General features: G+C 41.3%; 1 protein-coding gene across 1 annotated transcript in view; it reads left to right on the forward strand.

The window, feature by feature from the left end:
• Positions 1–6,868: 6,868 nt before the first annotated feature.
• The window catches only part of LOC101670772, a 30,513-nt gene continuing 20,650 nt past the window's right edge, over positions 6,869–16,731 (forward strand). Inside the window, 1 exon segment of the mRNA XM_004765483.3 lies at positions 6,869–7,046. Within this exon segment, the coding sequence (XP_004765540.3) occupies positions 6,903–7,046 (144 nt within the window). The 5' untranslated portion in view covers positions 6,869–6,902.

Consider the following 16,731-nt stretch of genomic DNA (forward strand, 5'->3'; position numbering starts at 1 on the left):
GTGGCAAATGGGGCCCCAGCAGTGCCGGCCCTGCATCCTACCAATGTAGCAGCCCGGATGGACGGAGAGTGTATCTGTGCCCATGATTCCCATGCATGCCTGGGAGGAAGGTGGCTTGTCTTGGGTCACATGCCATCCCTGAGCTGGTCACTGTTCTCCAGGGGAAAGCCGCCCTCTGCCCAGGCCTGGCTCATGTGCTCTCCCTGTGGGATGGCCCTGGAGGAAAGGGTGGGAAGTGAGTCTCAGTCAAACAGCCTGGCCTGAGAACGGTGGAACAATACCCCGCTGTGAAACAATACCCCGCTGTGAACTGGTATTTCTGGGCGCGTGAAGCCCATGGAGGCATGGTGGGCTCACAACACAGGAGTAGGAGGAGAGGCCCGGTTCCCGGGGCCACCCGCAGCCCAGGATGGGAGAAAAGAGGCTCTGTACTTTGGTGGTGTGTTGGGGGGTGGTTCTTGCCCTTGACCCACTGGCATATTCTGATTTCAGAAATAAAACGAAATGCCTTTTTTTGGAAAGTTAACCTTCCCATCTCAGTAGATCAGAGTCAATAAATTAAAGGTGGGACAAGACGGGTGGCAAGGGTTGGTCCCAACAACCGGTTTATTTCTTTACATCCGCCCTGCCCCTCAAACCCATCTCGTTGTCCACTGATCCAGACCTTATCCCAGCACCTCTGTATCCCTCATCTCCAACATGTGGATTTGTGTGTGCGCGCACCTGCGCATACCTTTGGCTCCTGCACGGACTCACACACGCAGGGAGAAGCGGGAACCTAGGTGATTCCAGAGGAAGCGAAAAGTTGTATCCCCAACATAGGACTCCCAGAGAAAGGATCCCAGTTAGGCAGAACAGCAGGTTTCTCATCACGAGAATTGAAAGCTGCATCCACAGAGAAGACCCTGAAGTGAGAGCTGCTTCCCCTGCCCTAGTTTGTAAGGGGGACATCCGGAACTCTGGGGGTGTTGAACAGCCTCTGGTGGTGGGGTGCGACGAACACTAGAACCCGGGTCCGTCCATTTTAGACCTCCTCTTCGACTGTTTGTGGACATGGGGAAGGCAAACCTTGCCCATTGGAAACCCATTCCAGACCTTCAGTGCCTAGGGCGCAGGACTCTGATAAAAGAGCGCTGGCTCCCCCTTGTGCCCGAGAAGTACACAGGGAAAAGCTCTGGAGCGCCCTGGAACCTTCAGGCTGTAGGGTGACGGCTAAGGAGCCAAAGAAATTTTGGTTTTATCAGGATAGAGACACCAGCCTTGTAAAGGAAGCCGTAAGCACCCCTAAAATGTCTGGGGGCCCCCAACCTCTATTGGAGCACTCTTTCCCAGTCATACATTGGCATTTTTAAAAAAGATTTTATTTATTTATTTGACAGACAGAGATCACAGTAGGCAGAGAGGCAGGCAGAGAATGAGAGGGAGAAGCAGGCTCCCTGATGAGCAGAGAGCCCAATACGGGGCTTGATCCTAGGACCCTGAGATCATGACCTGAGCTGCTAAAGGCAGAGGCTTTAACCCACTGAGCCACCCAGGTGCTTCATACATTGGCATTTACATTGGACCTGAGATCCTTAACCGGGGCACATTCTTCAACCACCACTCCCCTGACTTTTCAGTTTCATCCCTTTGGTTTTCATTCTCCAAAAATTCATATTCTGAACTCCATAACTCAAGATGGGTAAAGTGAGGAAAGGGTCCTGCAAAAGATTTCTGCTTCTCTTTACCTAGAACTCTCCTGCTTGTTTTCATTGGGTCGATTCCTCTTTCTTCTTGGCATCGTGAGCAGGGTTGTCAGAAGAGGTACCCAGCTCTCTAGCACGGGAGAGGGCAGAGTACCCTGTTGATGCTGTTGATGATGCCAGCCTGCCGTAGCCTTGCTCTCAGATGTGGATGGATATGGTTCAGGGTCCGATTTCCCCAGTGCTGGATGCAGGAGGACTCTCAAAACACCAGAGGGTGTTTTGTGGTGTTCTGTTGCCAAGTACTTGGATGGTGCAGTAGTATCAAGTCAATTCAAGTCTGGTTCAGTTGTGTGTGATGTTCAGGTATAATGAACTTGATGGAGTAGCAGCTGGAGGAGACAAAGATGGCTAAGGTCTGATCCCCCCCAACAGGAATTCACAAGCACAAAAGAACAATTCCAATACAAGACAGAGAGATTTGAAATGGATTTTTAAAAGCAGGTTTATTTGGAGAGATTACGGGGTAGGCCAAGATTCAAGGAAAATTTTGGGAGAGAGGAGGTTGGAGAGTGCCTGGGTGGCTCAGTTGGTTAAGCGACTGCCTTCAGCTCAGGACTTGATCCTGGAGTCCCAGGATTGAGTCCCACATTGAGCTCTTTGCTCAGTGGGGAGTCTGCTTCTCCCCCTGACTCTATTCCCTCACATGCTCTCTCTCATTTTCTCTCTCAAATAAATAAATAAAATCTTAAAAAGAAAAAAGAAAGAAAGAAAGGAGGTGAGGGAACATCCAGAGGAAACCTGGGAATGTTTGGACACTTGCACTGATGTGTGGTTCCAATATCAGAGAGTCAGGTCATCGTCAATGGAACCTGACCTCTAGGCAGAGCTAAAGAGGCTCAAAGACTTTTTTAGAATTATCCAGAGACAAATGTAGGGTGACAAGATTTACCATTACTTTGAATAAAGCAAACTTCTGAGGTTAAAAAAGCTGTAATCTATTATCAACACAAGGCAGTAATTCTGCTGGAGCGGTGAAAGGCTCTATCCCAGAAGACTGGGTTGGATTGTGGAAAATGAAGGAAACAATTTCCTGCTCTATTCATTTGCTCAATCAAAAGTAAGAGGTGAAGGGTGGGAGATATTTAAATATTGCATATACTTCAAACTTAATATATTAAAAACTGGAGTCCAGGATCTCTCCTCTCAATCAGTCATTCTTTTCATAATGTGGGTGGTCTTGAATATTAGGTTAGGGCCAGGCACATGGGACAGTAAGGCTGAAAGAAGACACTGGGACCATGTAGGTGATCATGGGGCCTCGATAGGACTCCAGTGACGGGCCCTAAAGCACAGCAAAGTGTCTAAGATCCAATCCAAATTCAGCTATGGTTTGGACAGGGAGGGGGTCAAATCCTAGGCACTGAATCTAGGAGGTGTGAAATGCTTCCATCCTGGAGGAGAGAAGATTAGGGCTCACCTATAAACCAGAAGCTGGTGTGCTCTGTCATGGGAGGAAGAGACAGAAAGGGGAGCCAGGAGCACCTTGTAATGCCAGAAAGTAAAGAAGCGCCCATAAAAACAAAAGAATCAGGTCATATCAAAGGACATAGGAATCCACCTGAGGGAGCTCCCAGTGTCCAACGTTGGAACAATTTGAGCAACACAAGAAATAATGTTGGACTGGACTATAACACAGAGTTCAAAATAAGTATGCATAAGTTCATGCTGATATAACAAAATAATTGAATAAGTAAATTAGAGGAAGAAACAAATCTACCCTACACAAGAATTCCAAATAATATAGGTAGATATACCCCACTGCAAGAGATGGAGCTTAACAACCCCTTTCTTCTTCCAATGTAGGCTATACATAGGGGCTCGCTTCCAAAGAACAGAGTACGGAAAGAGAAAAATGATAGCTTCACTGGGGAGAAACCTGGCAGGCACTCACTACCTTGGCCAAGTAATGAAGATTCAAAACACCAGCTGCTATCAGGTACTACCTGAGATGATGTAATGAGAAGGTCATGTGGCCTCTGTGGTATTTTCCCCAAAGTGCATAACCTCAGTCTAAGTCTCCAGAAAACAGAGAAACCCAAATGTAAGAACCTGCCTGCCAGTACTCCTATAAACTCTCAAGGTCAGAGAAACTGTCACAGACCAGAGGTAGACTAAAGAAGCATGACAACTACATCCAGTGTGGGCCCTAGGTTGGATGCTGGACAGGAAAAGGACTTTTGTGGAAAACCTGGTGAAATCGGAATGAAGTTTGGCACTCAGTTAAAAGTAAATGTTAATCACATGTACCAAAGTCTGTAAGATGTTACCATTGGGTGAAACTGGGTGAAGGGCATATGGGAACTCACTGGGCTCCCTCTGCAACTTTTCTGTAAATCTGCAATTATTCCAAAATGGAGTTTATTAAGAAAATAAAATTCCTGATCATAGTAACCTATATGTGGAAAGGGGTAAATATAATTAAAATATTCAGAGGGCCTTGACAGAGGTTTTAATTTAAGAATTTGAAACGTTAAGTGTGTATATTGCATTTTAAAGGGGTTGCATTAAAAAATGGTGTTGGCGGGGTGCCTGGGTGGCTCAGTGGGTTAAAGCCTCTGCCTTTGACTCAGGTCATGATCCCAGGGTCCTGGGATCGAGCCCCACATCGGGCTCTCTGCTCAGAGGGGAGCCTGCTTCCTCCTCTCTCTCTGCCTGCTTCTCTGCCTACTTGTGATCTCTGTCAAATAAATAAATAAAATCTTTTTAATAATGGGGTTGGCTAGATAGTAAATATTTTAGTCATTGCAAACCCCCTATGGTTGTCACTGTAACAGCTTGCTGTTATAGCACGAGAGCAGAGACAATAAGTAAAACGAGAGTGGCTGGGTTTCAGTAAATCTTTATTTACAAAAACAGGCATCAGGCTTGCCTTGACCTCAGAACAGTTTGTCAACCCTTCTACAAAAGAACAAAAACAGATCAAACTTCCACATAGTAAAGGAAAAAATGGAGTAATTAATTAAAAATACTTTGTTATCCAACTAAAAGGCAAGAAATGAGAGAAAAAGAAATATAAAACAGGATGAAATAGAAAGTGCCTCGTAAAAGGGTAATTTTGATCCTAATGTTTTAGTAACTGCATTAAATTTAGTAACTGGGATGTGTAACGGAACTGGAAAGGGAGGGCGTGCCGTTTGGGGTGGGACAGTCTGGCTGTGTGAGTGGAGGTCTTGGCTCTGGATTCCCCACGAAAGATTTCCGCGCGGAGCCGCGCTCTCACAAAGACAGCTGGGGGGGGGGGATGGGCATGAAGGAGGACAGTGATGTAATGAGCGCCGGGTGTTATATGGGACTGATGAATCACTAAACTCCACGCTGAAACTAATAATACAGTGTATGTTAACCAACTTGAGTTTAAATAAGGAGAGAAGAAAGCAGCAAGCACAAACCAGTTTATTGAGGACGGTACACTCTCAAGGCGGGAGAAGGGGGAAGGCTCAGAGAAGGCAACTGCCCTGGGGCTGCAGGAGTGTGTGTGTGTGTGTGTGTGTGTGTGTGTGTGTGTGTGTGTGTGTGTGTGTGTGGTTGGGTGGGGGGTGGAGGGGGTCTTGCATCATACATTGGTCAGCCTCTAATGGAGGCTGCCTCCAATCCTTTGAGCGAGTCCTCCCACAGGTTTGAGAGAGGTTAGGTTTTTGTTTGTTTGTTTGTTTGTTTGTTTTTCAAGATTTTTATTTATTTATTTGACAGAGAGAAAGAGCACAAGTAGGCAGAGAGGCAGGCAGAGAGAGGGGGGGAAGCAGGCTCCCTGCTGAGCAGAGAGATGTGGGGCTCCATCCCAGGACCCTGGGATCATGAGCTGAGCTGAAGGCAGAGGCTTAATCCACTGAGCCACCCAGATACCCCCAAAGAATACATTTTTAAACACATAGAGAAAACAGTGGGGCGCCTGGGTGGCTCAGTTGCTTAAGCGTCTGACTTTGGCTCAGGTCACCATCCTAGGATCCTGGGATTAAGCCCTGTGTCTGGCTCTCTGCTCAGTGGGAAGCCTGCTTCTCCCTCTCCCTTTGCCCCTTCCCCTGCTTAGAGACTCCTCTCTCTCTCACTCTCTCTCAAATAAATAAATAAAATCCTTTTTTAAACGTGTTTGTCAAATTGCACACGCGTGTTCTTAGAACCAAAACTGTACCTCCACCCCTAACCTTAGAACTCCAGGCTGGCATATACTAGTAACCTGCCACGGAAGGTGTGCTCAGCCTATCAAGTATCATTCTTTATCATCTCTATAGTGACTGCAAAGTCTTTCGTAATATGGATATATCATGTGTTTTTTAACCACTTCCTTGATGATGGGCTTACTGAGAATATTACTTTGGCTGCCCCAGTGGGTTGAAAATTCTGTAAGGTGAGATACCATCATTGTCTTTTTCAAAAACAATGCCTGCTATTCAATAGTTATTTAATTGAATTTGATCTTCCAAATTAACATTCCTACAAGAAAAAAAAAATACCCTGGCCAGTTTTCTTCATCTTTAGTATAGCATAAGTTGATTCTTGGTAAATTTTGTTTACAGTGAGTTAACCATAGAGAATCCAGTTAACTCTGGGTATAATGACATAATAAATCTTCTAGAAAATGAAACTATGGATTTTGAAGTTGAGTGATCCTCTAAGAACATTTAATTTCCCTAAGTGACATCTCTGTTTCAATGCTATAGTAACTAAGAAATGTGTCAAATTTTGGAGTTAGGAAACCATATATAATCACATTTCCTGAGAGTATCTGTGCTTAAGATAGCCTAGTTTTCCTAAATGTACTTGCCTCAGTATTCTAATTCGTGATTGGTAACATGTGACAGCAGACCTGGACCTCTAGGGAGTGAATGGTTCCAGAGAAGATGCTTATAGGACAAGACAAGCCCTTCGGAGGGGCTGCTCCTTTGAAATCTTGCCTCCATACTCTCTATGCCAACTTGTCCAACCCAATCCTAGTAGAATGCTAAAGGAGGTCTTCCCTGAGCATTGGCTGCCAAGGCAGAGCCCATGGGCAGCTGCAGGAAGGGGCCTCTGATGGACAGATCTCAGAGAAGAGACCCAAGCAGCTCGCACATTGGCTGGGCCCTGTCAGGTTGACATTGCAATGACCATTGTGCTGTCATATGGAGTCACAGCCTTGAGGGGTAATATTGTTTGGCTGAGATGGGCAGGGGTTGAGAAATGGCACTGACTTGGGAGCTGGCCATACCGCCTCCGTCATGTGTCAGCCTTCTACTACTATTTGGTTTCCTTGTTTGGGGGCTTTGGCTGCTCTTCTCTGCGAGACAGAGCAGGGAGCAGGTGGCAGCCAAGAGAGCCTCAGAGGTATGTGATGCAACCTTCCCCGGATTCCACTGCTCCCCGTCCCTGCCTCTGAAGCTCTGGAAACTCCTACCTCTTGGGCCAGGGGAGGAACTGGGTGGGGGAAGAGGGGAGTTGAGACAGTGCCTATGGATGTCTTCCTAGAAGTGTCAATCATGCTAAGTCCTGTTCCTTTCAGTTTATTTCAGCAAACCTTGAGCTCCTATTATATATGGTGGTGTACTAGACATTGAGGAAAAATAAAACCCCAACCCCACCCTCTAGGAGCTCTAGGCGAACATGGAGAGACAGATGGATATATACATAATGAAAGAGAAAATGATAAGAGTTAATAGAAGTACAAACAATGCTGAAGAGGTTGGAGGCTGTCTTTTGAAGCAGGGGGATCTAGAAAATGCCTCTGGGGGAGCTCAGGTTTGAACTGTGCTTCAGAAGAAGGGAAGGGCTTTGAAGATGGATAGGGTGGATGAAAGAAAGTAGGGAAGACTTTCCAGTTGGAAGGAATGGATTGGGGAAAAGTAGGGGAAACTGAAGAGGGTTGGATATATTTGAAGAGAGGACACCTATGTGGTTGGCATGTGGAAGTATAGGGAGGTCAGAGAAAAATCTGGAAAATTGACAGAGGTGACATTGTAGAGGGCTTTCAATGCCAGGCTGAAGAATATATATATATATATATATCCATTCTATATGCAATGGAAAGATGTCAAGGGGCGCCTGGGTGCCTCAGCTGGTCTGTGACTTCATTTAGGCTCAGGTCATAATCTCAGGATTGTGAGATCAAGCCCTGCATCATGCCTTGCGCTCAGCAGGGAGTCTGGCTCTCTCCCTTCCTCCTTTCTCCCTCCCCTCCCCCTGCTCGACTCTCTCTCTCTCTCTCTCAAATAAATAAGTAAATCTTAAAAAAAAAAAAAAAAAGTCCAAGGTCTTTTTTTTCTTTTTAAGATTTTATTTATTTATTTGACAGACAGAGATCACAAGCAGGCAAAGAGGCAGGCAAAGAGAGGCGGGGGGAGGCAGGTTCCCTGCTGAGCAGAGAGCCTGATACGGGGCTTGATCCCAGGACCCTGGGATCATGACCCGAGCTGAAGGCAGAGGCTTTTAACCCACTGAGCCACCCAGGTGCCCCGTCACATTTTTTTTAAGAAAGGAAATTTTTATATTATTTTATTATTTTAAAATTTTAATTGTAGTATAGTTAACTTACAGTGTTATATTAGTTGCAGGTGTACAATATAGTAATTCAACAATTCTATACATCACTCAGTGCTTATCAAGATAAGTGTACTCTTAATCCCGTAGTTCACCCATCCCCCAGCACCCACCTCTGGTAACCATGTTTGTTCTCTGTAGTTAAGAGTCTGTCTTTTGGTTTCTCTATTTTTCTTTTGTTCATTTGTTTTGTTTTTTAAGTCCCACATGTGAGTGAAATCACGAGGAATCTGTCTTTCTCTGACCAGCTTATTTCACCTTGCGTTATACTCTCTAGATCCATGCACGTTGTTGCAAATGACAAGGTTTCATTCATTTTTTTCAAGAGTTCATTCATTTTTATGACTGAATAATATTCCATTGTGTGTGTGTATGTGTGTGTGTGTATCACATATCCTTTATTTATTCATCTATCAATGGAGTGCTTCCATAATTTGGCTATTGTAAATAATGCTACTCTGGGGACACCTGGGTGGCTTAGTTGGTTAAGTGTCCGCCTTCGGCTCAGGTTATGAATCTGGGGTCCTGGATCAAGCCCCATGGCAGGCTCCCTGCTTAGGGGGAGCCTGCTTCTCTCTCTCCCTCTGTCCCTCTGCCTCACCCATGCATGCTCTCTCTCTCAAATGAATAAATAAAATCTTTTAAAAAAATAATGCTATATACATAGTGGTACATATATCCTTTTGAATTAGTGTTTTCAAAGTTTCTGGGTAAATACCCAATAATGCAATTACTGAATAATATAATTCTATTTTAAATTTTTAAAAAGATTTTACTTATTTATTTTAGAGAGAGAGAGAACATGAGTGTGGGGGAGAGGCAGAAGGAGAGGGAGAGAATCTCAAGCAGACTCAGCCCTGAGTGTAGAGCCCAATGTGGGGTTTGATCTCATGACTCTGAGATCTCGACCTGAGCTGAAATAAAATGTTGGACACTTAGCTGACTGAGCCACCCAGGCACCTCTCTTCGGCCCATTTTAATTGGATTATTTGGTTTTTGGGGTGTTGAATTGTGTAATTTCTCTCTATATTTTGGATACTAACCCTTTATCGGATATGTCATTTGCAAATATCTTCTCCCATTCAGTAAGTTGCTGTTTAGTTTTGTTGGTTGCTTCCTGTGCTATGCAGAAGCTTTTTGTTTTGGTGTAGTCCTAACAGTTTATTTCTGCTTTGCTTTCCCTTGCCTCAGGAGACATACCTAGAAAAATGTTGCTGTGGCCAATGTCAGAGATCTTACTCCCTGTGCTCTCTTCCAGGATTTTTATGGGTTCAGGTCTCACATAGAGGTCCTTTACCCATTTTGAGTTTATTTTTGTGTATGTTGTAAGAAAATGGTCCAATCTCATCCTTTTGCATGTAGCTATTCAGTTTTCTCAACACCATTTGTTGAAGAGACTTTTTCCCATCACATATTCTTTCCTCCTTTGTCAAAGATTAATTGACCATATCATCATGGGTTTATCTCTGAACTTCCTATTCTGTTCCATTGATCTGTGTGTCTGTTTTGGGGCCAGTACCATACTATTTTGAATGTTATAGCTTTGTAGTAGTATACCTTGAAATCTGGGATTGTGACACCTCCAGATGTGTTTTTTTCCTCCCCCAAGATTGTTTTGGCAGTTTGGGATCTTTTGTGGTTCTGTACAAATTTTATGATTGTTCTACTTCTGTGAAAAATGCTGATGATTTTCTTTGAAAGGGATCACATTAAATCTGTAGATTGCTTTGGGTAACATGGGTATTTTAACAATATTTGTTGTTCCAAGCTAGGAGCAAGGGCTCTCTTTCCATTTGTGCCATCTTCAGTTTTTTTCATCAATCTTTTTTAGTTTTCTGAGTACAGGCCTTCTACCTCCTTGTTTACTTCTAGGTTAAGTTTATTTCTAGGTCTTTTATTATTTTTGGTGAAGTTGTAGATGGAATTGTTTTCTTAATTTCTCTTTCTATGGCTTCATTTTTAGTATATAGAAATGCAATAAATTTCTGTATATTGATTTTATATACTGTTACCTTACTGACCCAGGACCATGGTTTGAAAGTGAAACTTTAAAATAATGCCAGTAAGTGTCTGTGGCAGTTGTCAGGGTAGCTAAGCCAGTTGGAGACTGTTAACGAGGTAGTGGGAAGGAGGGAAAGGGAATTAAAGCCGGATGGTAGGAGAGGCACGGATTCGGTCCTCAGATGTTGACCAGCCGCCACCACCACCCTGTACAAGGCACTCCTTTAGGCTCTATGGATACAGCGGTAAATGGAAGGGACGAAAGTCTTTGCTCTCAGGGGGCTATTGAGACAAAAGTTTGGATGTGAAAAGCAAAGCAGAAAGAGAGATGACAAGAGTTAGTTATAAATATATGATTTATATATTAAATTATTTATATATTATTTATATATTATATATTATATATTATTTATATGTTTATATATATTTATATATTATATTATTAAATTATATAATTTATATAATAAATAATATAAAATTTATAGAATTATAAATATATATTATACAAGAGTTAATTATAAATATTATCACTGTTTTCCTACAAGGACTATATTCATCTTTGTATTCCCTACGCCTAGTATCCTGCCTGACATTTAGTAAGTGCTCCCTGGGTGTTTGTGAAATGAATAAATGACTTTTCAATTTTAACCCTGGTCGACTGACAAGATGATGGCATTTTGAACAACATAGGAAACATTAGGCAGAAGTTGTGTGGTAGGAGGCTGAATATTAACTATGCCATTTGAAGTGCTTGTAAAATCTATGTGGACATGTTCACTTTGCCACTCAAATTAATTGTCTAGACCTGTGCTACCCAGTCCGGTATCCACTGGCTATGTGGGGCCATTCAAATTTAAATTAACCAAAATTACATAAAATTTAAAATTCAGTTCCTTACTCACATTGTGGACATTTCAAGTATCACATGTGGCTAGAGACTATCACTTTGGACAGAGCAGATCTTGGATATTTCCATCATCATAGAATATTCTATTGGACAGCTTTAGCCTATATTCTAGATCTTGGAGGTAGATCTAGTTATCAATATATTTGGCCACAAAGTTCCTTTCAATTTTTTTTTTTTCTTCTCAGAAACATCTCTCAAACACAGCAATCCCACTTGAGTATTACTGTCCTCACTAGGACTTCATCTATTTATGGTATGCTGGCTGGTCTCCTACAAACTTTTTCCAGCCTAGAGCATAGAACATAGCCCTGGCTTTATGGAAGAGAAACCACACACACAGAGCTTCCCACGGCTGACTGTGTCACTTGCCAAAACTGACTGAACCAACAAACAAAATCTCTCAGCACCCCACCACCTGCAGCATTTTTTCCCAGCCTGTTTGGACCCTCAAAACTTTCATTGTCAAAATTTGTCAACCCTTTGGGAATTTATACATCGCTTTATCTCTTTTTCATAATACATGATAAGTGACATTAGGTATATAATATTTTCATTTTAAAGCAGCATGTTTTTTAAAGTTGCAAAGTTCATTTTAACATCTTTAAGAGGAAAAGACAAATGTCCACTTTTCCCCATGTAACAGGTGAGGCATGAAAGTTAATTGACTTTAACAGGTGTGAATTGTTCCAGAACACTTAGGTATTAAAAGGGCAAATATAGTTTCTTGTCTACATCGGGTATAATCTGCTTTAGGTTGTCTAAAAAGCCCAGGGTCAGTTTTTCCTCTCCCAACCTTTGTATTGTATGGGAATTCTGGAGCTTTTGAAGTTTATCCCAAATGGCGGAAGCTCAGGTCCTTTTTTTAAAAAACAGATTTTATTTTTATTTATTTAGAGAGAGCATGTGCACAAGCATGGGGGAGGGGCAGTGAGGGGGAGAGAGAGAAACCTCAAGTCGGTTTCCCACTGAGCATGGAGCCCAATGTGGGGTTGATCCTATGACTCTCAGATGAGGACATGAGCCCAAATCAAGAGACACTCAACCAACTGACCCACCCAAGTGCCCAGAGGGTTAGGTCCTTAAACCATGGGAGTAACTGTTGCTTTTCATCTTTGCCATCTAAAGGCAAAAAACTGTGGCTCAGTGGGTTAAAGCCTCTGCCTTCGGCTCAGGTCATGATCTCAGGGTCCTGGGATCGAGCCTCGCACCGGGCTGTCTGTTCAGCAGGGAGCCTGCTTCCCCCCCACCTCTGCCTGCCTCTCTGCCTATTTGTGATCTCTGTCTGTGAAATAAATAAATAAGATCTTAAAAATGTGCCAAGCTTGGTCATAGAGACCTTTGTCAAGACTCCCAGTCTACTATCTAAATGAATAAATAAGATCTTAAAAATGTGCCAAGCTTGGTCACAGAGACCTTTGTCAAGACTCCTAGTCTACTATCTCTGAGGTCCTAGGACCAGGAGGACCTAAATCCCACCAGGCTCAGGGCCTCATTATTCCAGTGTAACTGTAGCTGCAGCATTGTTTCCATGTCAGGAAACCAGTTTCCTATTCTTCTCAACCCTGGAAACACCAAATACTAAGCCTCTGGCACCATTCAGCTTAAAATCCTCCACAGGTTTAGTCTTATACGAGGGGTGTCTTTTAGGCTCTTGCCAATTTTTTCAGCAGGTGAAACTTAACTCCTTGCTGTGGATTAGGAAAACTAAGTCCTTAAGAACAAAGACCTGGCTACTTTCTTTGGGGAGGGCAAACGTTCGTTGCTTTCCCGGAAGGATATATAGTGTAAATTCCTCAGTGCCACCTTGATACATAATTAATAAAATTTCTTAGTACATAGATATGTAAAAAAACCTTTTTTTGTCAAATACACTTTTCATCAGGCATAATTGTAAACAGCAAAATGCATAGATCTTAAATGTACAGTTTGATGAGTTTTGATAAATTTATACACCTATTAACTAGCACCCCCAGTCAAGCTTATAATACTGCCATAGTCCTAGAGAGTTCCTTCATGATCCTTTCCAGTCTGTTCTCCTCCCGCCCAGAGGCAATCTCTATTCTGATGTCTACAGTCATGGAATAATTTTGTCTCGTTTGAACCTTATAAAAATAGAATTATACATCCATTGGGAGATGAATTGGGGAAAAAAATGATGTGATATACATCTCCAATGGAATATTATTCGGCCATAAAAAAGATTGAAATCTTGCCATTTGCAACAGCACAGGTGGATCAGGAGAGTATAATGCTAAGCAAAATAAGCCAGTCAGAGAACGACAAATTCCATACGATTTCACTCATATGTGCCATTTAAGAAACAAAACAAAGGAACAAAAGAAAAAAATGAGAAAGACAAACCAAAATACAGACTCTTAGCTATAGAAAACAGATGGTTACCAGAGGGAAGGTGGGTGGGAGGAAGAATGAAATAGGTGAAGGAGATTAAGAGTATACTATCTTTATTCTTTTGAAGATTATTTTTTTAGGTAATCTTTATACCCAACACGGGGGGTCAAACCTACAATCCCAAGATCAAGAGTGGCACACTCTACTGACTGAACCAGCCAGGCACCATAAGAGTATCTTGATGAGCTCCAAGTAATGTATAGAACTGTTGAGTCACTGTATTATATACCTGAAACTGAACATAACACTGTAAACTATGCAGGAGTTAAAACTTAAGAAATAAAAACAATAATTTCCTTCTTGCATATTGCATTTCAAAAAGTCAGTTATTTTTTATACTTAAAATGTATATAAAGTGTCTATAAAATGTAATATAAAGTTTCAAGATGTTAATTGTAAATGATACATTGTTGATGTGGAACCCTGTTTCTGTTGGAAATATGCCTGGCCATGTGCTATGTATGTTTAATTTTAGTAGATGATACCAAACAGTTCTCTAAAGTAATTATACTAATTCATACTTCCATTAGTAGAGTATGAGAATTCTAGTTTCTCCACATTCTTGTTAACACTTGACCTTGACAATCTTTTTAAGTTTAGCTACTCTAGGCAGTGTGTTTGGCATTACGTTGTGGTTTTTGATGTGCATTTCCATGTTTACTAATGATATTGAGAAACTTCATATGTTTGTTGGTCATTTGAAAATCCTCTTTTGTGACCTTCCTGTTCAATTTTTGGGCCCATTTTTAATGATTGGATTGTCAATCTTTTACTTACTAATTTGTAGGAACTCTAAATATTATAGACATGAATTGTGTGTCAGATATAGGTACTAAAAATAAATCTTCCCACTGTGGCTTATCTTTTCACTCACAGTGGTGTGCTAATGAACAGAAGTTCTTAATTTTAATGAAATCCAATGTATCGGTTTTTGCTTTTATGCTCAGGGCTTTTTTGTTGTTTCCAATGTAAGAAATTTTTGCCTGCCCCCAGAGTGTGATAATAGTCTTCTATGTTTCTTCTAGAAGCCTCCCCCCATCTTTTTTTTAATTTACATTAAGGCTGATGATCCATCTCAAATTCCTTTTTTGTGTATGGTATAAGGTAGGGATCAAAGTTCTTTTTTCCTCCCGTAGAATTATCCAATCCCTCCAGGAAGGCAGGGACTGGGTGAAATTAGAGAGCCATTCTCCTTGGGCACAAAATTTATGGGGCATCAAAAAGCTTAGTAAACAAGGCAATATTTAATACAATATTATTTAAAAATAAAAATTAATGTGGAAAATTTATGATGAACAAAATACCAAAATTTTATTTTATTTTTTTTTAAATCTTTCATTTATTTATTTGACAGAGAGACATCACAAGTAGACGGAGAGGCAGGCGTGGGGGGGTGGGGAAGCAGGCTCCCCACTGAGCAGAGAGCCCGATGTGGGACTCGATCCCAGGACTCCGAGATCATGACTTGAGCCGAAGGCAGTGGCTTAACCCACTGAGCCACCCAGGCGCCCAAAATACCAAAATTTTAAATCTGACCCTGCACTTAGATGACTACCTCACCATCACACTCTAAACTCCAGTCGTTTCTCCCAGCACCATTTATTGAAAAGAGCATCACTTTTTCTCTTTCAATTGCATTGATGACCCTGTCATAAATCATATAAATGTACACATGTGTGGGTCAATTTCAGGGCTCTTTATTTTGTTACGTTGGTCTGTCTGTCCTTGTACTTCACTGTCTTTATTAATGTGACTTTGTAGTAAGTCTTGAAGTTTGGTTGTGTCTTACAACTTTGATCTTCTTCAAAATTGCCTAGTTATTCTACGTCATTGGCATCTCTTTTTTTTTTTAAAGATTTATTTTATTTATTTTAGAGAGAGAGCATGTGCCCACATGCGAGCTGGGGAAGGGGCAGAGGGGGAGGGAGAGAGAGAATCTCAAGCAACTTCCTACTAAGTGCAATGCCCAATGCAGGATCACAACCCAAGCCAAAACCAAGAGTTGGACACTCAACTGACAGAGCCACCCAGGCATCCCAGGTCATTGGCATTTCTGTATTTTTTAATTTTCCTGTTGTCACACAAAAATATTCAAGATTTTCATTGGAATTGCACTAAATTTTAAAGTTTAAAGATAATATAGTAAAAATAATGAGTCTTCTGATCCATGAATGTGTTTGTCTTTCCATTTATTTAGGCCTTTTTAATTTCTTTTAATAATATTTAGCTTTCAATAAAGAGGGATTTTTGGAGCTATAGTAAATAATTTTTTGTCATTTTAAGGAAAATTTTAAACAAATCAAAAGCACATAGAAGTGCATAATAAGGGGCACTTGGGTGGCTCAGTGGGTTAAAGCCTCTGCCTTTGCTCAGGTCATGATCTCAGCCCTGAGTTGGGCTCTCTGCTCAGCGGGGAGCCTGCTTCCCTTCCTCCCTCTCTGCCTGTCTCTCTGCCTACTTGTGATCTCTGTCTGTCAAATAAATAAATAAATAAATCTTTTTCTTAAAAGTGCATAATGAATCTTCATGATTCCCTAACCCAGCTTCAACTCTGACATTGTTTTGACAAGGCAAATGTTGGGTAACATAATTTCATTCATAATTAAATATGTGTTTCTAAAAGGTCAAGACTCTTTTAAGAGAAAATACTTAATCACAGTATCATTATATGCCTAAAAATTTAACAATAATCTTTGAGTACCATCAAATAGCCATTAGTATTCAAAAACCAAATGTATCATAAATGATAAAAATAATTTTTTACAGTCTGACTCAAGATCTAAATAAGGTTCACATATTGAGATTGATTGGTGTGTTTAATTCCTTATAATTTGTAGATTCCCTACCTCCATATCTTTCTTTCTTTCCATTTATATGTTAAAGAAATGGATCATTTGTCCTCTAGAGTTTTGCAGGCAAGATTTTACTGATTAAATACCCATGTTGTTATTTAATATGTTCCATTTTTCTTCTCTATTTCCTTAAATGGGGAAGTTGGATCTAAGACTTATCAGAATTACTTCTTTGGAGGGATGGGAGACAACTTCAAAGGTCATGATGATTATTAGGAGGGACACAATGTCTGGTATTTTATTTTATTTTTATTATTATTATTTTTAAAGATTTTATTTATTTATTTGGCAGACAGAGATCACAAGT

This window comes from Mustela putorius, unplaced genomic scaffold (assembly GCF_011764305.1).
Source record: "Mustela putorius furo isolate JIRA1106 unplaced genomic scaffold, ASM1176430v1.1 tig00000281_pilon_pilon_pilon, whole genome shotgun sequence".
NCBI lineage: Eukaryota > Metazoa > Chordata > Mammalia > Carnivora > Mustelidae > Mustela > Mustela putorius.